Source organism: Octodon degus, unplaced genomic scaffold (genome assembly GCF_000260255.1).
Source record: "Octodon degus isolate 3935 unplaced genomic scaffold, OctDeg1.0 scaffold00197, whole genome shotgun sequence".
In the NCBI taxonomy this organism is placed as follows: domain Eukaryota; kingdom Metazoa; phylum Chordata; class Mammalia; order Rodentia; family Octodontidae; genus Octodon; species Octodon degus.
This window is the reverse complement of record NW_004524773.1, coordinates 3,678,537-3,703,144: the sequence shown is the minus strand read 5'-3', so window position 1 is coordinate 3,703,144 and position 24,608 is coordinate 3,678,537. Positions and strand designations below refer to the sequence as shown.

The 24,608-nt window shown below is 51.2% G+C and overlaps 1 protein-coding gene across 4 annotated transcripts in view; it reads left to right on the top strand.

Annotated features, from left to right (window-relative positions):
- Nucleotides 1-418: 418 nt before the first annotated feature.
- Nucleotides 419-24,608, top strand: part of Pou2f2 (POU class 2 homeobox 2) — a 33,179-nt gene continuing 8,989 nt past the window's right edge. For 3 of the 4 annotated variants that reach the window (XM_004644361.2, XM_004644357.2, XM_023704494.1), the window contains exons 1-7: nucleotides 427-508; nucleotides 9,190-9,255; nucleotides 9,377-9,411; nucleotides 9,550-9,606; nucleotides 12,760-12,876; nucleotides 23,297-23,402; nucleotides 23,495-23,586. In XM_004644361.2, coding sequence (XP_004644418.1) covers nucleotides 481-508; nucleotides 9,190-9,255; nucleotides 9,377-9,411; nucleotides 9,550-9,606; nucleotides 12,760-12,876; nucleotides 23,297-23,402; nucleotides 23,495-23,586 — 501 coding nt within the window. In that variant the 5' untranslated portion in view covers nucleotides 427-480. Of the gene's footprint in view, nucleotides 509-9,189; nucleotides 9,256-9,376; nucleotides 9,412-9,549; nucleotides 9,607-12,759; nucleotides 12,877-23,296; nucleotides 23,403-23,494; nucleotides 23,587-24,608 lie in introns of all 4 variants that reach the window. The other variant, XM_004644360.2, reaches the window with a different exon arrangement.

The following is a 24,608-nucleotide window of genomic DNA, read 5'->3' as shown; positions in this document are numbered from 1 at the left end:
GTAAAATGGGGCAAACAACAATGCCAACCTCCCCAAAAGACACCTATCAAGTAAGAGTGCAGGACCGGGCATTGAGAGAAAGCCTTCCCCCAATAAACTGCCAGTCAGAGTTTAATTGTTATTGTTACTGTTACTGCCTTGGGCCCATCTTCTCTCCCAGAGCTACACGCCCTGTTCCGGATGTTTGCCCTCCGGGAGCGGGAAAGCTGGGGCGCCGCCTGGCATGGTGGCTGCGGGACTCAGCTCCTCCAGCCCTCTTGCTTTCTGCTTCACTAACTCCCACCCCTCAAACACGCACACACGATGTGGGGTTGGCTGGCTGTTGGGGCGGGTCTGCGGGCCAGGGTATTTTCCCTTCCGAAGGGGGGCGGATCAGCCCTGTGGTTTCCTCCCTGTGTGACTTCCGGTAGGGAGTGCTGGCCCCCAGAGAGGGTGGGGAGATGACACAGTTGTTCCCCCAGCCCTGTTGGGGCGGGCAGCATGGTTCACTCCAGCATGGGGGCTCCAGGTAAGGGAGCTCGTGCCCGCGCGCCGGCGGGGCGGACAGGCAACACATTTGGGCTTGTGCTGGCCACTTCAGGCGGCCTCCCCGCCTGCTTCTCCTCTGCCGGCTCCTGTCCCTCTGCTCTCTACCCCAGCAGCTCCCCGCTTTCCGTGGTGGCTGCCTGTTCCCCGGCTTCTCTCTTTGCCCTCACCTTTCACATCAGGTGAAAGGTGCTTCCAGCCTGCTCTCCCATGTCCGCGGCCCTGTGATGATGGTCTAGCGCGGGAGGAATGGAGCCGGGTGCTGATAGTGGAACCTTACGTGGAGGACCTGTGGGGTGGGTAACGTGGGTGATCCTTGGAGGGGGCTGCAAACGGGTCAGAAGACCAAGGTGCTGGACTTGGGTGGCGGCCCTCTCTTTTTGAATGTGTGTATGTATGCGCGTGCATCTGTGTAGATTATGTGTGTTTGTGCGTGCATGTGTGTGTGTGTGTGTGCATATATAGTAGTTCTGAGTCCTCTGAGTGTGGCTGCTCTGTGCTTGTGTAGGACTTGATGTAGGGGCTACTATGTGAGCCATGGTAGAGCTGGCCTTGGCCATGAGCTCTGGGCTCGCTTCCCTTGCCTCTGCTGCCGCTTGCTTAGGGATGCCTTCCCTGCTCTTCCTGCGAACGCCAGTCCTCAGGCCCATGACTTTGCTTTGTCTTTTCTGCAAGGCATTCCCCATCATCTGAGATTTCTTTATATGTGTGTGCACCTGTTAAAAGCCTCCCCCACCAAAGGTCAGTTGACTGAGTGGACACTGTGTATCAGGCACTGTACAAGGTGATTGCTGTTTGGTAGCTGATTGAGTGAAATGTATGTATCCCTGTGTAGTGAGTGATCACTTGGCACAGTCCATGAGAGCATTTAATGAGGTGGTACTTGTGACATACTTAGCACAGGCCTAAAACTTGATACTTCAAGACTCCTTTGCGGCCATAGAGGCATGGGTGTGGATGTGTATCATGTTTCTGGCTGCCCGTCTTGGCTTGTGTGTGCCCTCCTTTGTGCATCTGTGTGTATGTGTGTGCACTCCTGCAGTCCCCCAGCAGCGTGTATTTGTTGCAGAGTTCTGAGCTGGGTTTTTGAAACATGACTGCAAAAAAAGGCAGCTTCAGTGAGGTCAGACCTGTCACTGGCGACCCTACACAGTAGCCAGGGCTGGGATGGGAGAGGCACAGAAGCGTCGGAGCCAGCAGGGGGAGGCACAAGGGACTGTGGGAGCCCAGAAGATATCCAATTTAGCTAGAGCAGTGTCAAGGAGCACTCTTGAGGAGACGCCTAAGTCGGGATGTGAAGGATGAGTTCCTGTGAGAAAGGCGCGGGAGGTGGGGAGGTGGGAGGACAGGAAGATCACAGGAAGGCGAGTGTTTACCTATTGAGCAGCTCTGTGTGTGTGTGTGTGTGTGTGTGTGTGTGTGTGTGTGTAGAGTGTGTGAGGTCCAGGGGTCCAGGATGTCTGAAATGCCCATCACTGTTGTGTCCCTGTCTAGGTTTGCGTGGGGATTTCACAGTGCTGGGCAATAGGTTAGAGCCTTTGGGCTGCAGTTTCTCACGTAACACCCCTACTTGGGGGAATGGCTTGGGTTTTCCCTACCTGGACATGAATCAACACATTGGGAAGACGTGAATTAATGCCTCCTGTGACTTCGGGCAGGTCACTCACCATGCCTTGTGTCAAGCTCCACATCTATGACCCGGCTTAGTGGTCTGCAATGATCCTGCTCCAGAAGGAGATGACTCTACGTCTGTGTGGATCTGCCTATCTGAGTGTGAGCATGTGTGTGTGTGTGTGTGTGTGTGTGTGTGTGTATCTGGGTGTGACTTGGGATGTATATTTGTACCTCTGTGGATGACACCAGGTGCAGATGTGCACATGCATACTTGTGTACATACATGTACCCGAGGTGTTTTGTGGACCTGTCCACGGCATCACAGCGGGGCGTGGATCTCTGTCCACAGACCGTGAGCATTTGTCTTGGGTCTGTGCACACTGTGTCGTGTGTCCTTCTGCCCATGCTCTGGCGTGTGCTGTGTGGTAGCGCTCGCCTGCTGTCAGCCCAGCTGTGGGCCCCCTTCTTGTTGTGTCTGCTGCGCGCATCTCTTACCCTCCCTCTTGACAGCGCAAAAGTGCTCACTCCCCTGAGGCCACCCAGGGACAGCTGTGGGCTGGGGGTTGGGGGTGAGGCGCTGCTCCCAGGGAGGCTGGAGGCTGGGCCAGCTGGGGCGCAGAGGTTCCCGGCAGCACTAACCCTGCGCACAGGGGCTCCTAGGCCATAGCCTTGCTCAAGCTGGGCTATGCAGGCAGAGGACCCAGGGGACAGGCCAAGGGAGGCCAGGAGGGGTGAGGGGCAGTCCTTGGGCCCTCTATATTTAGACCCATTTTCGGTAAGTGCTAACGAGAAGCTGGCCCTAAGTCTGCTAAAAGTGGCTGGGGGAAACGCGGAGGAGAAGTGAAAGTCCGGGGAGGGAGGGGCAGGGAGGGCCGAGGGGACCCAAAGGCCCAGGCCTGAGGCAGTGAGGCGAGTAAGGGTGAGCTCAGGGCCTGGGCAGCCTGGGTGACTCTGCCCCAAGGATGGCGGGACTCAAGGGCCTGGAGCTTCAGCACCGCCATTCCCTGCTGGTTCCTCTAAAAGGTTTCACACTATCTGGAATGGCAGGGAAGGGATGACCATAAGTAACCAACCGATTTTTCTATTTGAATGAAGCTTCGGGAGTGGCTTTGGAGGTGCCCCTCGGGGTGCTGCAGCACAGTAGAATCCCCCGGAGGGGCTTTTAAAGCCTGAAAGCCTAGGTGACACTGTGCTATGACAATCAGAGTTGGTGGGAGCAGTGTTGCTGGGTGTGAGCTGAACTGTAGTGCAGGGCTTGAATTCCCGGAGAGCCTCCTGCCTCAGCCCCCAAGACTAGGACTATAGGTGTGCACCACCGCATGGGCTTTGAGCAGAACCTCTGAAGGTCTCTCCAAGTCCCTAGGGGCTGACCCTCTCAGGTCCTAATCAAGGCAACAGCGGGCTTTGGGTGCATGGGGAAAATGGAGCCCCTAGTCACGCTTTTTTTTTTTTTTGGCAGAACCAGGGATTGAGCTCAGGCCCTTGCGCTTGCCAGGAAAGCGCTTATTCCACTGAGCCATCTCCCTGGCCCCCCTATTCATTTTTTTTTTTTTTTTTTTTGGCAGAACCAGGGATTGAGCTCAGGCCCTTGCGCTTGCCAGGCAAGCGCTTATTCTACTGAACTATCTCCCCAGGCCCCTCCCCATTCATTCTTGATGGGGATGACTTGATTTTCCTTGGAGGAGGGAAGACAGCAAGAGAGCCTGAGGCCGACAGCAGCACTGTAGCATTTGCTGCGGCCCAGCTGAGTGTTGGACAGAGTCCTGGGGCTTTTTAGGAAGGATGGCGTGACTCAAAGGGAAGCGCAGTATGGCCTGGAAAATGTTGGGAGAACAGGAGGAGCAGAAGAGTGGACATTTCCCCAGGACCGCTTTTGTCTCCATTTCTTCAGAGGTCCTTACCTGAAAGGTTTAGTGTGGAGCTGGGTATGGTGGTGCATAGCCAGGAATCCCAGTTATGCAGGAAGCTGAGGCAGGCCAAATGAGAGACCAGCCTAGGCTAATAAATGAATGAACTTAGTTTTAGACAGGCTGGCCTTGAACTCATTATGTAGTCCAGGCTGGCCTCAAACTTAAGGCAACCCTCCTGTCTCAGCCTCCCAAGTGCTAATTATGGGCATGCACCACCACACGTAGCTCAGCCTGGGCAATTCAGTGACGCTCTGTCTCAAAGTAAAATAAAAAGGGCTGAGGATATAGCTCAGTGGGAGAGTGCTTACCTAGAGGGGAAGCCCAGGTTTTAATCCCTAGGGACTGAATACCACCCAAAGCAGGCAAGCAAGTAAGCCAGCAAACAAACAAACAAACAAACAAACAAACAAAACAGAAACCAATTATGTTTATAGCAGAAGTTGCTTTAGGGATGGGGTGGAGATTTAAGGTTTGGGGAGATGGCAGCTCATGAAGATTTGCATTAGATATTATCAGGGAATCCTATCTTGTGTATTTATTTCAAAGATACAGTTGGGCCCCAGGCAGTGCTGTGGTCTCTACCTCGAGGAGCACATAGTCTAGATGGGGGTGAGATCCCTGCCTAGGATGGACAGGGTGTGATGGTGTGCTAGAGAGAGCCAGCCGCCCTGGGCCCTGCGCAGCCCTTGGCCTGCATGGCCCCTGCTGGGCACTGGTGGGACACTGAGGTCAGACCTGCCCTTGAAGAGTTCTTGGTCTGACCACGAGACATGCAGAGACCTGTGAGGCTGCAGCCTTTAGCCCAGTGACTGGGACTGCTGGGCTGAGCGCGCCAGGACCGAAGGCGTAGGGAGAGACTCTTGGCTGGGAGCTAGATGCTCGGCGCGGGAGCTTCACAGAGCACAGAGCTTGTGCTGCATCGGGAAAATGGGCTAGAGGGGACAGTTGTGGACAGAGTGGAGGACAGTGCTCCAGACAGGGGGACCGATGCACACCAGTGTCAGAAAATGTGTGTTAAATGCTAAGGAGAGAGCAGGAGGGGCAGAGCAGGAGGAGCTGCAGGGCCGGCCGGATGCTCAGAAGCTGTGCTTGGCTGGGGAGGCCCGGGGACGCTGTGAAGTCGGAGCAGGCCTGGCCCCCGGGGGTGGGCAAGGAAGCTGGACGCTGACGCCGCGGCCCTGGGAGCTTGGGGCTGGGACAGCGGGGCTGTGGGAGGCTGAGTTAGTCCACTGGGGCTCCTGAAATGCAGTGCTGCAGACAAGGAGGCTGGAACAACAGAAAATTATTTTCTTCCAATTCTGGAGGCGGGAAGTCAGAGATCAGGTGTTGGCCAGGCCGGTTTCATCTGAGGCCTCTGGCCTCGGTTTGCAGATGCAGATCTTGTCCTGTGTGTGCACACGAGCTTTCCTCTGTGTGTGTCTGTGTCCCAGTTTTCTCTCCTTATGAAGATCCCTATCAGATGGGATTGCAGCCCACCCTAATGGCCTCATTTTACTTTCCTTCTCTAAAGACTGTCTCTAAATAGTTCCATTCAGAGGTATTAGAAATTAGAATTCAGCATGTGAAGTTTAGGGAACAAACTCACCCCACAGCCGAGGCCAAAGATAAGCATACAACTTTTTTTTTTTTGTATCAGGAATTGAACTCAGGACCTTGCGCTTCCCAGGCAGGCATTTGTGCCGCTGAGCTACATCCCTGGCCAGCATACGACGACGTTTAGACTGTGAGGTCAGGTCTTCCCCGTCTGTGGGCAGGAAGGGCATTTGCTAGCTAGGCAGGGAGTTTAGAGCCATTAGGGTCCAGATTCCCTGTCAGGAAAAACCACCAAGGAGAGAGAGAGAGAGAGAGAGAGAGAGAGAGAGAGAGAGAGAGGCTCAGCTGGAATCAAAAATCAGGCTGTATGAGTGGCAACAGGGAATGGAAGGGTGGCGGGCCACATCCCCAAGGCCAGGCTGGGGCAGGCAGGGGTGCTTCATATTTCTCAAGGAGACAGGCGCAGGAAGGATGCTTGGAGTGACACGGACACAAATGGACAGAAGCACTAGGAGAGACCGGGGCTGCTTCAGGAACACGATGGAGGGCCGGACTTAGGACCCCACAAGAGTCGTGTTTGCTTGGAGCAGGCCTAAGGTCTGGGCGAGTTAGACCTAGGTTAGTGGCTTCATCATTTGGCTCCTTTTTTTTTTTTTTTTTAAAGAAAAAACTCATTTTGGGACAGGGTGTCACTGTGTAGTTCAGGCTGGCCTTGACCTCCCTTTGTAGCCCATGCAGGTCGCCACCCGCAGTGATCTTCCTGCTTTAATGACCGGAGCGCTGGGATTACAGGAGTGTGCCAAAAGGCCCAGCTCCCTTCTGTGTCGTCCCACATTTCTCATGATGAGTAGCTATTCAGTGCCCCAAACCCAGTGCCCAGAAACAGTGCCAGAGCTGTGGTGGCACCCTAAACATCTGCTCCCTGCTCCTGCTTGCCTCAGCCTAACTAAACCTTAGTAGGACTATATTCTGGCTTTTAAAAATTCTTTAAAAATAATATTTTATGTATTTATTTGGTACAGTGTCTTGCTACACAGAGCAGACTCACAGTGATCCTCCTGTCTCAGCCTCCCCAGAGCTGGGATTAGAGGCATGCGCCACCACACCTGGTTTCTTTTTTTTTTTTTCTGGCAGAACTGGGGATTGAACTCAGGCCCTTAGGCTTGCCAGGGAAGTGCTTATTCTACTGAGCCATCTCCCCACACCTGGTTTCAGTGGCATAGTGCACCCAGGGTGCCGGGGCCAGCACAGCATATGGTATCGGGGACCGAACCCGCATCCTTGCGCTTGCCAGGAAGGCACTCATACCACTGAGCTATATCCCCGGCACCCTCCTGATTTTTCTTTTTAAGCTTTTACTTTTTGTATTTTTTGTTAAAAAACAATCTACATGTAGTGAAGTACTGAAATTTTAAGTGTACAGCTTGATGAATTTTGACATATATAGTTCCCGCAGGCTTCCTCCTGCCCTTTGCTGGCCAGCACTCCCCAGAGGTACCCACTAATCTGACCTTGATCATCTGAGATCAGCTTGCTTGTTGTTGAACTCCATGAATTAGAAGCAGAACTGTTCGTTAGTGTTTGGCGACTTTCACCCTGTCCGTGAGATTCAGCCGTGTGTGTGAAGCAAAAGTTTGCTCTTTCCCATTGCTGTGTTGTTTCATTTTATATCATTTTATTATTTTCTTATTTTATTTTATTTATTTTTGCCATTCCAGGGATCGAACTCAGGACTTTGTGCTTGCCAGGCAGGTGCTTATGTCCCTGAGCTGTCTCCCTGGCCCTGTGTTTCATTTTATAAACCGGTCACATTTTGCTTATTTGCTCACCCTGCTGAAGGGCCTCGGGTTCTTCCCAGCCTGAGGCCATTATAAAAAGGCAGTAGAGGGCTGGGGAGACAGTAAGCAGCACAAGCGCCTGCCTGGCAAGCACAAGGTCCCAAGTTTGATCCTTGGTACTGTGCACACGCGCGCACACGCACACACACAGTAGAAACGTTTGTGTCCATGTCTTTTGGCAACAGGAAGCATGTGTGTCTTGAGTGGGTGCCCAGGAGTGACTGTGCTATGTCATAAGGGGGGATGTTTTAGCTTTCCTGTATAGTGCTTGTATCCATCCAGACATCCACCAAAAAGCAGTGACCTGGCTTTTGAATTGGGACTTTAAAAACCCAAGCAGTGTTTCATATGGAGTAATTTTCAGTTGTAAAATTCCTAGACTTTTTTTTTTCCCCCCACTGCTGAGTTCTTCCCATTTTTCACTTTAACTGGTTTTCCCTAAATATCGTGGGTGCAGAGTACAGAACTGTTGGACAGCTCCTTTGGTAGGGTTGGAGTCCTGGCTGAATTGGGGATTTTGGTGTAAATTGTTGGGGTTACAAATGCGATCTGAGGCCAGATGTGAGTTAAGGTCAGGTGAAGGGCTTGGACCATCTGGGTGCAAGATAAGGGAACTGAGAAGAGATTAAGGAAAGCCCAGATCCGTGCTGGGATCCAGGACAGGAAGGGTAGGAGTCGTTATCAGGAGCGTAGGCTGGGAACTGCTGGAGCAGAAATCAAGACTGGGACCCGTTAGACTGGAGTGTTCCAGACTAGAAACAGGAGCCCTGGAGTCACAAAGACCTGGGTCCCATCTGGGTGCCTGTGCATCTTGCTGTGCTCTTGGGGAGGGGACATCCCTCTGGAACCTCAGTCTCCTTCTCTGAAAAGTGGGGTCATGGTGGCACCCCCGCTTACGTGCGCTGTGAGCTCAGTGCTTGGTGCTGGAGAGCACTTGCTGTCTGCCCTGGCTGTCAGTGCCGTGTGTTCGGGGCAGCTGTTCCACTGGCTTCGTCCCCTGGTCCCCTGCTGGCTGCTTCCACCTCCTTTTTGATCACCTTTCATTTCCTGGATCTCAGGAACTATAGATCAAGGTTCTCTCTGTAGGGAGGATTTGAGGGTGCAGCTGGGGTTCAAAGTGAAAGTCCTGAGTGAGGTCTAGGGCTAGACCGTAGGACATGGTCAGGGGAAGAGGCAGATGGATCTGGCATTAGAGAGCAGCAAGATGGAGCGACCGGGCCTACGTGCTGCACACGGGGAGAAGGCGGGTTTGGGGGTAACATATGGGCAGGGAAAGTGGTGAGCAAGAGGATGGCTGAATCACACCCCAAGAGCTGACAACCCTCTTGTTTGGAAACACTGCAGCCCCATCACATCTCCCAGGCACCACTCAGAGTGGAAAACATGTCTCACCCGAAACCTGGTGGGGCTGAATGGGAGCCTCAGCAGCTGCCCAGAGAGGAGGCAGGAGTGGAACCTGGTCCTCACCGGCCTCCTCTCAGGCAGATGATGCCTTTGTATGACCACCTTTCACCTCCCTCCCTGGCCCAGTGTCACCGTGGGTGACACCACTTTGCCACCTTTTGGGGGGTGAAAGGTTAAGGCAAGATCTTCCAAAGCCAGAGGAGGACAGGGCCCCTGACCCACGAGAATATTTCTCAAGAAGAGAAACTTCAAGGATAGCAGAGGGTAGAGGATTTAGAAAAGGCTCTGGGGTTGCAAAGGAAGGGTCTGAAAGCCCTTTTGGCTTCTTCTACCTCACCCTGCTCTTGTCCTTTCTTTGTCCCTAGAAATAAGAATGTCTAAGCCCCTGGAGGCCGAGAAACAAGGTCTGGACTCCCCATCAGAGCACACAGGTGAGTGGGAAGGCCAGGGTCCCAGTAGGCAAAGTAGGAAATGTGACATCCGGGAAGACCATGGGAAGAGAGGCGTGGTGAGGAGGGCTGGTAACAACCCCTTCCTTCCCTCTCTTTGCAGACACGGAAAGAAATGGACCAGACAGTAACCATCAGGTCAGGAGCAGGTGGATAAGCAAGAAGGTGGTGGGGAGGAGGGTTCCAGGGGACCCTGTGAAGCCATTGGCAGAGGTGGGTGTCTGAAGCTCTTGTGTAGCACCCTTCCCATTCCCTGCCCCAACTTTCTCTCTGCAGAACCCAAAGAATAAGGCCTCCCCATTCTCCGTGTCCCCAACTGGCCCTGGCACCAAGGTAAGCACTGATTGGGACATCCAGGGAAGGGGATGGTGTATGGGCCAGGAGCCAGGGCCAGAGAGCACCCAGTGACAAGATTTCTCCCACCCCTTCTCACCCTCAGGTTCCTGCCCCAGGTCTGTGACTCACCCAAGCTCCTTCCCCTTCCCTAGGGGGTGGGGGTGGCCAGGGAAATCCCCCCCGGAGCCCCAGGGCAATGAACAACAGGAAGCCAGGGCCCCACCCCCATCCCGACTTCCCTGACTAAAGGGACCCGCACCATCCTGTCCCCCAAGACATACGCACTGGGGGATAGCACAGGGCAGAGGGATTGGCAAAGCCAGGAAGGACAGACAGCTTTGGAGATGCAGGAGGAAGGGATCCCTGGGGAAGCCAGAAGCAGCAGCCAGATGGTACAAATTCCACATCCAAGTGGGGTCCAGTACTGGGTGCTGCTTGGCTTCCAGGGCTTTTCTTGAGTCCAGGCCTCCACCTCCAGCCCAGCCTGTTAGGGAGACAGTGGGTGTGTTCAGAGGTCTGAAAGAAGCACCAAAGACAGGGACAGAGGAGACATAGGCAGGACTCCTAACACTGACCAGAGGTGGCTGGAAACTGCTCCCCACCCAGCCGCAGCCTCGCTCCGTGACCCTGGGAAAGTCACTTCCCCTCTCTGGGCTTCTTAGTTTCCTCTTAATACTGGTGGGGGAAGGGACCTGTTAGACTGGACGGTGCCTGAGGCTCCTTTTGTCTCTGGTGGGCCCAGATGCTTGTGGGTGGGGGCACAAGCCTCCAGGCAGGTACCTTCTGTTCTGTACTGAGCGCCTGGAGCTGGGCCCACGTGGAAGGAACTCTGGATCTCTTGATCTCAGGCTGTGGCTTTTAGCCCTGCAAGTGGTGCCCACCCCCACCCCATCCCAACTGTACCAGCGGCCGCCATGTAGCTGAGGAGAGGAAGGGCTCAGCCTGTCCTTCTGGGGCCTGGGGCCTGACCCTGGTTCTCTGGGCCCAGCTCTTGCCTCTGCCCCTCTCTCCGTCTCTTCTGGTCCAGTCTTTCCCCAACTGTATTGATACCCGAGCTATTGAGATGGCCTCAGGCGTATCCATATGCCGCTGTGTACAAGTATTTGTATGATAATTGTTTAATTGGCTCAGTTTTTAAAAACACTTTATTATGGAAAGTGTGAAGCACACGCAGAAATAGAAAGGCTGAAATGAAAACGCGCCCCCCCAACCCATCACTCAGTTTCAGCATCAGTTATCAACTCATGAACCGCCTCGCTTTGCAGCAGCTCGGGTAAATGGGTTTTAAATGGAAATTTCATGAATGGAAAACCAGAGTCACTTGCTGTGGAAATAAATACAATGATTATTAAAATATAGCCAAGCCAGCTGGGCATGGTGGCGCATGCCTGGAATCCCAGCGCTTAAGAGGCTGAGACAAGAGGATTGTTGTGAGTTCAAGACCGGCCTGAGCTACCAAGTGAGCTCAAGGCCAGCCTGAACTGCATAGCGAGACCCTCGCAAAAAGACAAAATAAAATTTAGCCAGAGTCTCTTACCTGCTGAAGGATCAACCCTCAAGCCTGTTCTCCCATTGGGTCAAAGGGGAGATTAGCCAGCATTTTGGAGCTGTTTAAGATACCTTTGAACCACCTGCAGACTTTCTTAAGGTTAACTAGAAAGAATGCAAAAGTAATAGTGTTCTCACTATTTTATTTTTTAAACTCCATATTGAAATATCACACATATCAAAACCTTCGTAGATAGCCAGCCTATGGCTGCAGTTTCATAAACCAAACCTGCCGGTGGCGCCACTGACCAATGAAGTAGACCGCGGCTAGCCTTCCAGAGGCTGTCACAATGCCAGGGACATCTCTTTCCCCTGCTTCTCATGACCTCAGTGTCATTTCACGACCTCAGTGTCATTTCATGCTGCGTGCCTGTGGTCCCCTCACACCCTGACACCTGTGTCCCATAGTTTGGGACCTGATCTCTCCCATTCACCTTTTCCTGCACTCCTGCCTCTTTGCTTATCTCTGTCTGCATTTAAAATGTCACCCCTGGGGCCAGGGAGATGGCTCAGTGGAATAGGTGCTTCCCTGGCAAGTGCAAGGGTCTGAGTTCAATTCCCGGTTCCACCAAAAATAAATAAATAAAATAAAATGTCACCCCTCAGACAACCTCCTGGGTCACCTTGCCCAAGCTGCTTCCCTCCCGGGATCTCCTTTTGCAGAACGGTGGGTGCAGCATAGTCCCTAACATTCACTCTGGGCCTGAGAGCACATGATCCGTTAAGCTGCGCTCCTTCCAACACCCGAATGCCTGTTACCAGCAGCCTCACGCCAACAGTTGCCACTGCCTGGCTGGGGAAAAGAAAAAAAGGCCGGGTGGCTCTGTGTTGGTCCATCTTGTGTGCCTGATACAAGACACGGCCACATGATGGAGATGGGGAAGGGCTTGTGGACGTCCGGGACTGGCACCTGGCATGTTGGCCTGTCCGGAGCTCTCACCTGGCAGTCCCTGGGCCACACTGGCTTGTCCAAAGCAGTAGGCTAGCTGGGGAAATGGCTCAGTAGAATAAGTGCTTCCCTGGCAAGCGCAAGGGCCTGAGTTCAATCCCCGGTTCTGCAAACAAAAACAAAAATAAAAACAAAAACAAAAACAAAAGCAGTAGGCTAGTGCAGTGCTTTGCTTGTCCTGTGGTCATTTCTGTTTTGGATTCTGAAATGAAGGCTCCGTGGGAGCTCTCTGCTTGTCTCCATGATCATCTGAGTTTGTGGCCCAGGTTCCAAGATGGTGATTTTGTTAAATACTCTAAGACCCTTCCTTCCAACAAAGCCTTACTCTATTGGGCAAATGAGAGATACCTGTGTAGTTAAAACAGATGAGGGGTGTGGGGCCCCCAGCCCCATTCTTCAATGTGCTAGGCCCTAGTAGCACCAATTCCCATTTTGCATGTGGGGAAACTGAGTCCTAGGAGGGGAAAGGCGCTCTGGAGAGGGAAGAAGGTGGTTTGCGGTCCCTTGAGCTGCAGCCTCACCTGGTCCTCTCCTGTGCCAGCCTGAGGCTGCCGCTGCCACACATGTGCCCTTTCTTTGGTTCACAGGTGGGCATTCTCTCTGGCCTTCACTTAACATTCTGGGGTCCCGGACCCTGCCTCTCTCCTCCCCAGATCAAGGCTGAAGACCCCAGCGGTGACTCAGCCCCAGCAGCACCCCCACCCCCCCAGCCAGCTCAGCCACATCTGCCCCAGGCCCAACTCATGCTGACGGGCAGCCAGCTAGCGGGGGTGAGTACTCGGGGAAGGCGGGGGACAGGGCCGCAGCCAGCTGAAACCCCTCTGCTGCAGGACTTGTGGATGAGGAGTCCCACCCAGGCCTTGGCCTCTCTCACACCTGCCTTTACCTCCTCTGTCCTCCCGGAGGACTTGGCCCTCAGCTGCTTGGCTCAGGCTCTAACCCTCTCTGCCTTCTCTGCTTTCTGCCCCTTCTGGCCCTGCTGCCCGCCCGCAGCTCACGGCGCTGATGCCAGCTCAGCAGCAGCTTCTCCTACAGCAAGCCCAGGCCCAGCTGCTGGCTGCTGCCGTGCAGCAGTCCGGGGCCGCCGCCGCCGCCGCCGCTGCCGCCGCCTCCTCCTCCACCTCCTCCTCCTCCTCCTCTTCCTCCTCTGCCTCCTCCTCGACCTCGCAGCCCCCAGCCTCCTCTGGGGGAGGCGATCTGCCACCACCACAGCCTGCCAGCCAGCCCCCTGGGACCCCACAGCTCACCTTGTCCCAACCCATCCAACTCACAGCACAGGTAAGGGGGACCACAGGGCCACACACTTCCTCCAGCAGGGGCCTCCTTGGGGGATTGATGTCATTGTTTTCCCCCCACAAATGAAGAGAACGAGGCCACCCCCATGAACGGCACCTGTGTGGACACAAAAGGAGAGGCCAAAAATCAGAATTAATGGTTTATGTCTCCTCCTCTGATTCACCCAACCAGATGGCCTTTTGGGAAGGGGATCCATGACCTGTGAGTTAGGAAACGCTGTGTTCTTTGGAGTTTTCGGTTAGGAATCATGAATTAGTGGCAGACTTAGCTTCCTGGGCTGTCCAGATCTCGCCAGCTTCTGCTGTTGTCACATGGCCTTCTCTCTGTGCATGTCCGTCCCTCTATCAAAATGTCTTTTTTCTTGTGAGCGCACCATGAAGCCCTACCTCCACCAGGACTCCCAAGGGCAGAGTGACAGACAGCCCCTGGGTCATGCTGTGAGCAGCAGCAGCCGGGGAGCCCAGGTCTCTGACCTCCTGCTTGGTGGCTGCTGCCATCAGCTGTCCCCTTCTCGGGACAGGGTTCCCACGGTCTGCGGCGCCAGGTGTTCCGTGTGGGCACCTCGTGATACACATGGCTCTTTACCAAACAGCATTGCTAGGAAATACTTCCCTTGAAAAACACTGAGAAGTCCAGAAATGTTACTCTTGTTTTTGGTACTGGGGATTAAACTCATGACTTTGGGCTTGCCAGGCAGGCACTTAGGCTGCTGAGCTGGCTCCCTGGCCCCGACAAGCCCAGAAATAGAGTCCATTAGCCCAGTAGTAAAGCATTTGTCCAGCATATGTGAAGCCCTGGCTCCATCCCCAGCACTTCAGGGGTTTCGAAACACCAAAACCCAACCTCTCATAAGACCTAGCACTTCAGGTGTATGAAGGGAGAGTCCCTCCTCCACAATGCCTGTCAATTTCACAGCATATTTTCCGCAATTCCTTGGCATATGCTGACAAAGGGCTGATTATTATACAATTTTATAATCTGTCCAATGCTCAGCACGTTGCCTTCTACCAAGGAGGCTGTACGGATGCTCACTGAATCAATGAAAGATGTTGTGTTGCAGTTTTTTTCAATCAAGAAAAGGGAAGATATCTCTCCAGGGGAGTATTCAGAATATCTGGGGTAGGGTAGCCTTGACTGAAAACTTATGTTCACTGTTAAAAAATCATTTTGTATTTGGTGAATAGGGGGAAAAAGAAATCCCTATTTGCCTAACAGGTCCATAGAAAATAAAGCTCAACAAAGTCTTTGAGGCTGGTGGGACCTAACAAATAACAGTTTTCCACAAGCTGGGTGTAATCCCAACACTCAGGAGGCTGAGGCAGGAGGATCACTGACAGTTTAAGATCAGCCTAGGCTACAAAGTGAGCTCAAGGCCAGCCTGAACTGTACAGTGAGAATTTTTGTTTCAAAAAGACAAAATAGAGCCGGGGAGATAGCTCAGTTGAATAAGCACTTGGCTGGCAAGCGCAGGGTCCTGAGTTCAATCCCTGGTACCACAATAAATAAATAAATAAATAAATAAATAAATAAATAAAACTTTCCACATTGGGTGTGGTAGAAATGTGATGCCCGTCTCAGGGGGAATCAGAGAGGCTTGGGAGGAACTGCTATCTGAACTGAGGTGATGAGTAGGAGTACTCAAGGTGGATATCTAGAGGAAGGGATTTCAGGCTGTGGGAAGCAAGAACGGAGTGAGGGGCCAAGGCAGACTCAGGGAGCTGAGGTAGAAGACAGTGGAGTGAGCTGGGAGTAAGGGCATCGGTCAGGCCAAAGCGCAACTCCAGGTGGCCGATGTGGTCGGGATACGTGGCTCAGATCACTGAGAAGGCCTCCCTGGATTAGCAGGCCCGGCTCCAGGGATCCATCTCCCTCTCGTTTTTGTGGCAAACAAAAATGGTGCCAGGGTTGCCAGACTTGTAACCATGCTGCCCAGGGGGACCAACCTTGTCTACTGCCAGAGCAGTCGGTGGCCTAGCCCTTGAAAAGGCTGGATCAGTCCCACCTGGCCCTCGGGGCCTGAGCACAGGGGACGTTGAACCCGCAGAGGGAGCAGGTACCCTTCTCTCCAGCCCTCCCCTCCCTCCCCTCCCCTTCTCTTCCCTCCTTCTGCTCCCCTTCCTCCCCTCCCCTCCCTTTCTTTCCCTTCCCTTCCCTTCTCTTCTTCCCCCACCCCCTCCATATCTCTGTCCCTTTCATCTTTGGTTTTTGAAGGATCTTGGTATATAGTTCAGGCTGGCCTTGAACTCATTATGCAACCTAGACTAGACTTAAATTCATGGCAATCCTGCCTCAGCCTCCCCAGTGCTGGGATTACAGGCATGTGCCAGATTTTTTCTTGCTTCCAGCTATTTTGAAATATACATTGTTAACCATAGGCATTGTACTGTGTGATAAAACCTCAGAATTTATTCTTACTAACTGAAACGTTGTGCCCACTGACCAGGACTCCCCCCCTCCCCAACTCATCCTTGTTTAAAAAAAAATTTTTTTTTTGCAGTACCAGGAATAGAACTCAGGAGCTTATGCTTGCCAGGCAGGCACTTATGACACTGAGCTATCCCCCCAGCCGCTCATCCTCATTTAGAACATAATCTGTCACAGTAGCATTTACCTGGTTCCCAGACCCCATCTCTTTCTGTTCTGTCCTCTGGGCTTAACCTGAAGCTGTCCGTGTCTTAGCCTGGATGTCCAGAACTGGTCACAAGTCGCCATTTTAGGGACGCCGAGCAAGTGTGGGGCCACACGGCAAGTCCACCCCAGTCATGGTGTGAGGCTCCACAGGGGTCAGAGCCACAGGGGAGTGGGGCGCCTGCCCTGTGCAGTGGAGTGAGGCGCAGCACCTGGGCCGTCACAGCTGGCCGGCCCTGGGCCGCCTCCTCAAGTTGACTCTCGGCTTTCTCTCTCCCCAGGTGGAGCCAAGGCCAGCTGGGAAAGCCAGCAGTCACTCCGCCCCTAACCGAGCATAAAGTGTCTGTCTGCCCCCAGCCTGTGGGTGACATTCTTACTATTGCAAAATAGAGTGGATATGTTTTGAGGTTTTTGCCTCCTTCCTTCATTGAAAATATATCGATTCAGTGAATTTTTTTTTTTTTTTTTTTTTGGTGGTACTGGGGATTGAACTCAGGACCCTGCACTTGCCAGGCAAGTGCTTATTCTCCTGAGCTATCTCCCCGGCCCTAATCATTTCTTTTGATTGCCAGTTCGGTGTATGTTCCAGGGGCAGTGAGCGATCACAATACCGTGCTGAGCAGAGATCGGTCCCTTGCCTTTTCAGCCTTGATGCGATATGCTACCCCTCGGAGCCAGTTTTCCTTACAGGTTAGAGACAGAGCAGTTGACCCACAAAGTATGCTGCTTTCCAGCCCTGACCAATTTACTGTAACTTCTCCACGCTCCGACTGAAGCATGACACGCCCCCTAGTGGCCACCCAGAGCCGTGTGGCCTCTGGATTCTGGAGAAATGGGGCCCCCTACCGGCTAAATCCAGTCCTGACCCTGCTCACCCATCACCCAGAATCTTAACTTTCTCATTCTTTCATTTCTTGAGTCTACAAATATTTGGTGAACGTCCCAGGTTCCAGGCGTCTTTCTGGGCGGGGACAGGTAGATCGGGTGTGCACCTGTGGACTTCATTGGTGACTCGCTGCATGGTAGACAAGAAGCAGATGATTTTGATGCAGGAAAGAAAAAATGTGATGTGACAGTAACAGGAGAAAAGGAAGATCCTTTATCAGAGCAGGTGGCTAAGGACAGAGCCGTGAATGAGGGGTTAGGCATGTGTAGATCCAAAAGGAATAGCAAAGCCCTGGAGCTGGGGAGACCTTTCTGGGCTCGACAGCAAAGAGCCCACTGTGACTGGACGGAAGTTAGGGTGAGAGGATCACGAGGTGCACAGCGGAGAGGCAGGGCCCCAGAGCAGGAAAAGCTAAGCTGGGGAGTTGGATTCTGCTACCAGTCCTAGCCTCTCGAGTGCTATGATTACCAGTGTGAGCCATCGCAGCTGGCCCCTTAAACTTTAGAACGGGGACCAGGTCTCTTCCCAAGGAAAAGTCTGTGGATAAAATTCAGAGGCCCCATCAGTTTGGATGGGAAAATTAGTCTATTTTTACTCTACTCTAACTGAAAATTTACATTCCTTTTATTAGGAGTATAGACAACAGGCCAGAATAGTGCTGGTGGTACTAGGACTTGGTCACTAATAGGATGTATGGAGACTTTCATATTCTCTTCTAGTTGTTGCAGATTTCGTAAAATACTGTTGACATGCCTCATTGATTGTAGTTATCAGATCTATTGCTGGATTATATTGATATGCTAATGAAGTCCATGGGTTACTATGTCGCAATTTTAAGATTATTTATTTATTTGGTGTAGGGTCTCGCTACACAACTCAGACTCATAGTGATCCTCCTGTCTCAGCCTCTCCAGTGCTGGGATTACAGGCGTGCACCACCAGGCCTGGTTTCCATGGCTGGCGCAGTGTGCTTGGGGTTCCGGGGCTGGCATGACATACGGTACCTGGGAATGAACCTGGGTTCTTGCGCTTGCCAGACAGGCACTTAGACAGCTGAGCCATCTCCTCAGCCCCATATGTCACAACTTTTAGGAAGCTTGATGACTGGATTTCAGTACAACTGATTTCATCTAAAGCCCTATATGTTTTACATATTTTTAATTCTGAGAAGAAAGTGATAGGTTTTGTTAGACACCAAAGAATTCACGGATAAGAAAGTCCGGAACTCTGTCATATTAGATGGCTTCCTCCTGATGGCTAGGGAAGGGTGGTCAGGGTAGATCACGTGGTGGCTTTGGCAGGAAGGTGGCAATGGACAGAAGGAGCCCATAAGAGGTGAGGATGGGGCCAGGGGTGTAGCTCAGTGGCACAGTGCCTGCCTGGCAAGTGCAAGGTCCTGAGTTCAATTTCCAGTACTAAAAGAGAAAAGGTGAGGTTGATTGGATGAATGGGGAAAAGGGATGGAAGGTGGGGATCCAAGCTGACCCCCAAGTCTCCATCTGATTCCACTGGGGTGTTAGATGCCTTTTTTTTTTTTTGGTGGTACCAGGGATTGAACTCAGGACCCTGCACTTGCCAGGCAAACGCTTATTCTACTGAGCTATCTCCCCAGCCCCAGATGCTTTTCATTTGGACTTCTTAGCATAAGACCCTGTGCAAGCCAGGATGTCCTTTCCCCATTCTTCCCTCTCCTGCTGATTCAGAAGGAAAATCACAGACAGACGTCTTTCCTTTAGATTTCTGGAAGGAAAGGGGAGTTTTCACCCAGAGTCATGACCAGAGGAGACATGAGTTAATAAATATTTTCATCAACACACTAAGGGTGATAGCAAATCAGAAGAATATTGCTAATAGCCAGGCATTATAATTCCAGCACTCTGGGAGGCTACATGGGAGGATTCCAAGTTCAAGCCTAGCTTGGCATGTTAGCAAGTTAACCAGATTCTGTCTCAAATTTTAAAAAATGAAAAGGGCTGGGCTTGTAGCTCAGTGTGCAGGAAGGCGCTTACGCGCGTGCGCACACACACACGTACTCCATACTGGTAATACTTTATCTGTGGTTTTATTTATTGGATTCAATTCAGTGAGCATTTACTGGGGACTTCTCAGGTCCCTTTAAGGGTTTGGCGTACAAGAAGAACACGTGACTCTGGCTGTTAAAATTTCGATCTAGTACAGCCAAAATGCACATCAGCAAATCTGTTGCCTTGTGACAAGCAGCACAGAGGTGGTAATGGTGGTGCCTAGAATCCCAGCACTCTGGGAGGCTGAGGCAGGAGGATCTTGAATCCAAGGCCAGGTGACTTAGTGAGACCTGTCTTATAGAAAGCAAGAAAGGAAAAAAAAAAAAAAAAAGACTGGGGATGTTGCTTGGTGCAGTAGGCCTGGGCTAAGTCCCCAGTACCACCAGGAAAAAAAAAAAGTGCCACACAGAGCAGAATGGTTCTCGTTTTGTAGGGCCCAAAGAGGACACAGTTTGAAGGGCTTTGAAAGAAAAAGAAAGCAGGTCTATGGCTGTACTACTATGCATGCACCCAGTCTCATCTGAAAAAGAAAAAAAGGCACAACGTGAAACCGAGATTGTGGTCCAGAGCTTAGAAGGGTCCTGGTAAGCGGAGGCCCTGAAGCTGGAGTTTCGCTGGAGGGAGACGGTCACAGGGTTACCAGGCTGGAGGAGCCAGAGAAAAGGCAGCACAGGCCGTGGTTTTGAAGGCTGTGCTGTGAGGTGTTCAGAACCCTTCGCTGATCCCAAGGCGGCCAGTGATTTGTGGGAGGGCTCAGTGCTCCCTCCTCTGGCAGACAGAGAAAGTGGAGCCCCCTCCAGGGTGCAGGCGGCAGCGCTGAGCTTCTGCAGGATGGCTGGTAAAGCAAGCACATTAGTCACCAAGCACTGTTTGGAATGGGCACAGGACACTTGAATATTTTTTTTTTTACTTAGATAAATGTTCCAAATGCACAAAATGGAGAAGGATTTAAAGTGTGACTTTTAAAAATATAATTTTCCAGCCATGATCTGTAGATATTAAGCAAATCCCTCAATATTTTTCCTTTACACAAACAGCAGCACATCATGCCCACCTGTTCTGTCTCTTGACATTTCCAACAGAACATTCTGGAAATTGTTCTATATCACAACACAAAGAATATCCCCAAGGCGGGTGTACTATAGGAGGCCTAAGCAGGAGGTTATATAGTGATTTAGTGAGGGCCTGTCTCAAAATAAAAAATAAATAAATAAAAATGGCAAGGGCTGGGAGTATAGTTCAGTACAGAGACCCTGTGTTCAATCTCCAGTACCTCCCCAAAAGAGCATCCTTATTTTTATTTTTATTTTTATTTTTATTTTTATTTTAGGGAAGGGTCTACAGGGTGTTCAGGGTCTGACTACTAGATTGAACTCGTAGTGATCCACCTGTTTACAGCCTCCCAAGAGCTGGGATGACAGGCGTGCATCACCACGCCCAGTCTCAATTGTGCTGTCTCAGCATGCCCCAGGGGTGGAGCCAGCACAGCAAGCACAGGCATCGAACCCCTAGTCCCTGCGTCTGCTTGCAGGCGCTTTAATCTGCTGAGCTGTTTGGCTGGCCCTGCGTAGTAGTCTATGTTGCTTTGTGCCCACTGGTTCCTACCCTTGCTGAAATCACTTTTGCTGTGGGAATATCGTTCTGGGAAGTCATTTTGTACATATATATATATATATATATATATCCTTAAGATAAATTCCCAGCAGTGAAGTGGCTGAGTCCAAGGGCATGTAATTTCTAAATTATCACCATCAACACCATCATCATCTTTTTTTGAGACAGGGCCTCGCCATGCAGTTCAGGGTGGCCTTGACCTCACTTTGTATCCCAGGCTGGTCTTGAACATCCAGCGATCCTCCTGCCCCAGCCTCCTGAGTGCTGGGATCACAGGCGTGCACCACCACGCCTAGCATAATTTGTAATTTTGATTCCCCCTTACCAGCCATGTGCAAAAGCATTTGTTTTTCCACACTCCCACTGTAGTGTGTTACACACTGTTTTTATCTTTGCCAATCTAATAGGTAAAAGTGGTATCTTAGTGCAGTTATAGTTCTGTTTATTTTACTGTGACTGATCTCAATACGTAGTCACTTAGACTGATTTTATTGTCTTTGTGGGCCCTGTCCAGACCTACCTGTCCTATGTAATTAGGTTTTTTTTTCTCTTATGGATTTATAATTGTTCTTTATATATTAAAGAAGTAAGCCTTTTCTGTCAACCTACTTACATGTTTTCCCAATTAGTTCACTTGTTGAAACATTAAATTAGTTTTTAAAATAATGTTCGCATTGAGAGGAATTGAAGGGCATGTGCCCACACCCTACATTTATTTCACAGAAGGGAAAAATAATAACATAGCTTTTAACTATGTCTACATAAAATTTGCAAAGTCAACAAAGTCGTATTAGTCTTGGACCGGAGTACATATATGCAGAACACTCACTGGGTGCCAGGCGTGATGCCAGGTACTGAGGCAGAGTGGTGCCCAGGTGAAGGCCCTGCTGTGCTGCAGCTGACACGCTAGTGAGGTGGTGCGCTATGAACCAGTGAGTGGAAAGAGCCGTACCTGGAGACGTGGAAGCAGGCTTGTAAGGGCCTTGAGGGAGCAACAAGCCGGGTGGTTTTGAAGAAGAGGAAGGGGCTGATCAGCTGGAGCACAGCCAGAGAGGAAGAGGGCAGGAGGAGTGAGGTCAGGGAGCTCACACGGGCCTCAGCAGAGAGGGCCTCAGAGACCGGCGCAGAGTCTCGATTACTGTGCATGTGTGCACGCATGCGTATGTGCGTATGTAATTTTTCCCCCTTTGGGAAATGTTCAAACAAACAAGGAGAGAGGGAGAATGATTTAATGAACCAAACAAACCTATCAGCTCAACTGATAGGGACATTTTTCCATCCTACTGGCAAATAAGATTTCAATTAGACTTACTTAGAGGGGGGCGGATTTTTCCTTTCTCCTCTTTCCCTGCCTCAATTCCCTTAAAAAGTATCTTTTTACTGAAGTCCAGGAACTGCAGAAGCATGCTCTAGTCATAAAGTGCACCCACATAATGGGCACCTGGAAGCCCCCCAACTGCCACTATGCAAATGGAACACAAACAGAATCATACAGGCTGTTCTGTCCCATGACTAGCTTCTTTCACCTGCTGAGTTTGGTTATTGGATGTCATTTTATTTTATTTTTATGTTTTATAATTTATATTATTGGATGTCATTTTATTTTGTTATTTTTTATGTATTTAGTACAGGGTCTACAGGGTCTCACTACACAGATCGGACTCGTAGTGATCCTCCTATTTTCAGCCTCCCAAGGGCTGGGATTGCAGGCGTGCGCCACCATGCCCAGACTTAGATGTCATTTTAGATTGTCGCAGCTCCTCCTCCTCGTGGAGGCATTCCACTGAATGCCATGGGTGTTTACCCATCCTACTAGGGTGTCTATGTACGGGCACCAGGACCCAGGGTTTGGCCATATCAGATGGTCTGTGTGACCATTCTAGTATCTGTCTGTGGAGGACACGTGCGTGCATTAATGGTGGTTTAAACTCAAGTGGCATTTCTGAATCATAAGGAGGTGCATGCTCAGTTTTGGTAAACAGTGCCTGTCATGGTTTGCCAGAGCTGCTGTGACAGAGAAGCACAAGGTAGCTCACTCACGACAGACACTTCCTGCCTCACGGTTCTGGAGGCCGGAAGCCCGTAATGGTGATGGTAGGTATGGTGGTTCACTCTGAGGACTATAAAACACAGATCTGTTCCAGGCCCCTCCACTGATTTTTCAATGGTCTTGTGTTTCGTGCCTGTTCACATCTTCTAACTGTGTCTGTGTCCAGATTTGCCCTTTTTATGGATTAGAACCCACCCCGGTGACCTCATTTTAATTTAATCACTTGCAAAGACCTTATCTCCAAATCCATCCACACCCCAAGGTTCTGGGGGTGAGGACTCCATCACTTCTTTTTTCAATCCATAATGGTGGTTGTATAAATTTACAAATCCACTGCTTTCTGGGATGTTAAAGCTAATTCCAGATATAATATCATTTGCCTTGTGAGTGTTTTTAAAAAGATGAAAGACTTGTTCTGGTTTATATTTTATTAAAAAGTCTATTTTTTCAGTGGGAATGTAAGACAAGGTAAAAATTTCACCAGGAAGGAAAAATATATGAAGTGTGAGCCTTTGTGGGATCACCCACTCGGGACCCTCTGGTATCCTATGTTTGGGGGCACCTCTGGGTGCCTTCGCTGCCTGGTGCCACAGCGCCCCCTTCCTGCTTTCGGCCCCTTGGGGCTCAGATAATGCAGAGAGGGAGGAGCCCTGCCAGGACTCAGGCTGTCTGCTCCATCTCCTCCCCGCCAGGACATACAGCAGCTCCTGCAGCTCCAGCAGCTAGTGCTTGTGCCAGGCCACCACCTCCAGACACCTGCTCAGTTCCTGCTGCCACAGGCCCAGCAGAGTCAGCCAGGTAAGCCCTATGGGCAGCCTCCCCAGGGCCTCTACCCATCTTCCTTTAGCTGCCCCCCTCACCCTGTGCATCTTCCCCGCTTGTCTCCCCAGGCCTGCTACCGACGCCAAATCTATTCCAGCTACCTCAGCAAACCCAGGGAGCTCTTTTGACCTCCCAGCCCCGGGCCGGGCTTCCTACCCAGGTGAGGCTGTCTACTGAATGCGCCAGGCTAAGCTGGGGGGCTGGGGAGTGTGAGTGGCGTGAGGGGTGAATCTCCTCTCCACTGCCCCACCACCACAGCTACGGGGCCAAGATAGCAATGGGGAGCTGAGGCCCAGCCTGCTCTGCCACTGATTTGCTGAGAGACCCCAAAGAAGGCACCTAAAAAAAAAAAAAAAAAAAGGAAGGCACCTTTCCTGTCTAGATGAGTGCCTTCCACTAGGGAATGGGGGTAACGGAGCCAGGCCAGTGGGTCCTAACTCCCTCAAGCACATGGACTCCTTTGAGAATGGGATGAAGGATTTAGGATTTCCCAAAAAATGTACATGTACACAGACACACAAAATATCAAAAGGTTGCAAGTCCTTTGGAATGCCTCAGAGGTCTCTTTTGGCACTGTAGCTGGAGAGTTTTCTGAGTTCTATTTGGCCTTTGTCAACTTAATTCCCAGAAAGTGCTTTTTTGTGTGTGTGGTACTGGGGATTGAACTTGGGACCTTGTGCTTGCCAGACAGGCACGTATGCCACTGAGCTATCTCCCCAGCCCGAAAGTGCCAATTTTCAGCTTCTCTTCACAAACCAGAGTATCTGGCAAGACTGGACCCATGCCCTTCCACCCACAGCGGGCACCCTGAGGTAGGACCCCAGCACTCAAGGCACCTCAGTGTTCCATTACACGGACTCTAAAGCCTTTCAGTTTCCTGGCTGGGCTTAAGATTTTAAGAAGAATCTTTTGACACCCTTGATGCATTTAAAATTATTCCTACTCATTTTTTATAGCCCTTTCAAAAATATATCAGGGCTTCAGGAGTGGGAGAGTGGCTTAGTGGTACAGTATGTGCTGAGTATTCTTGAGGCCCTGGATTCAAGGCCCAAGACCAGAACAAAAAGATATAGGGGCCAGGGAGATGGCTCAGTGGAGTAAGCGCTTCCCTGGCAAATGGAAGGGCCTGAGTTCAATCCTCGGTTCCACAAAAAAAATTAAAAATAAAAATAAATATATATG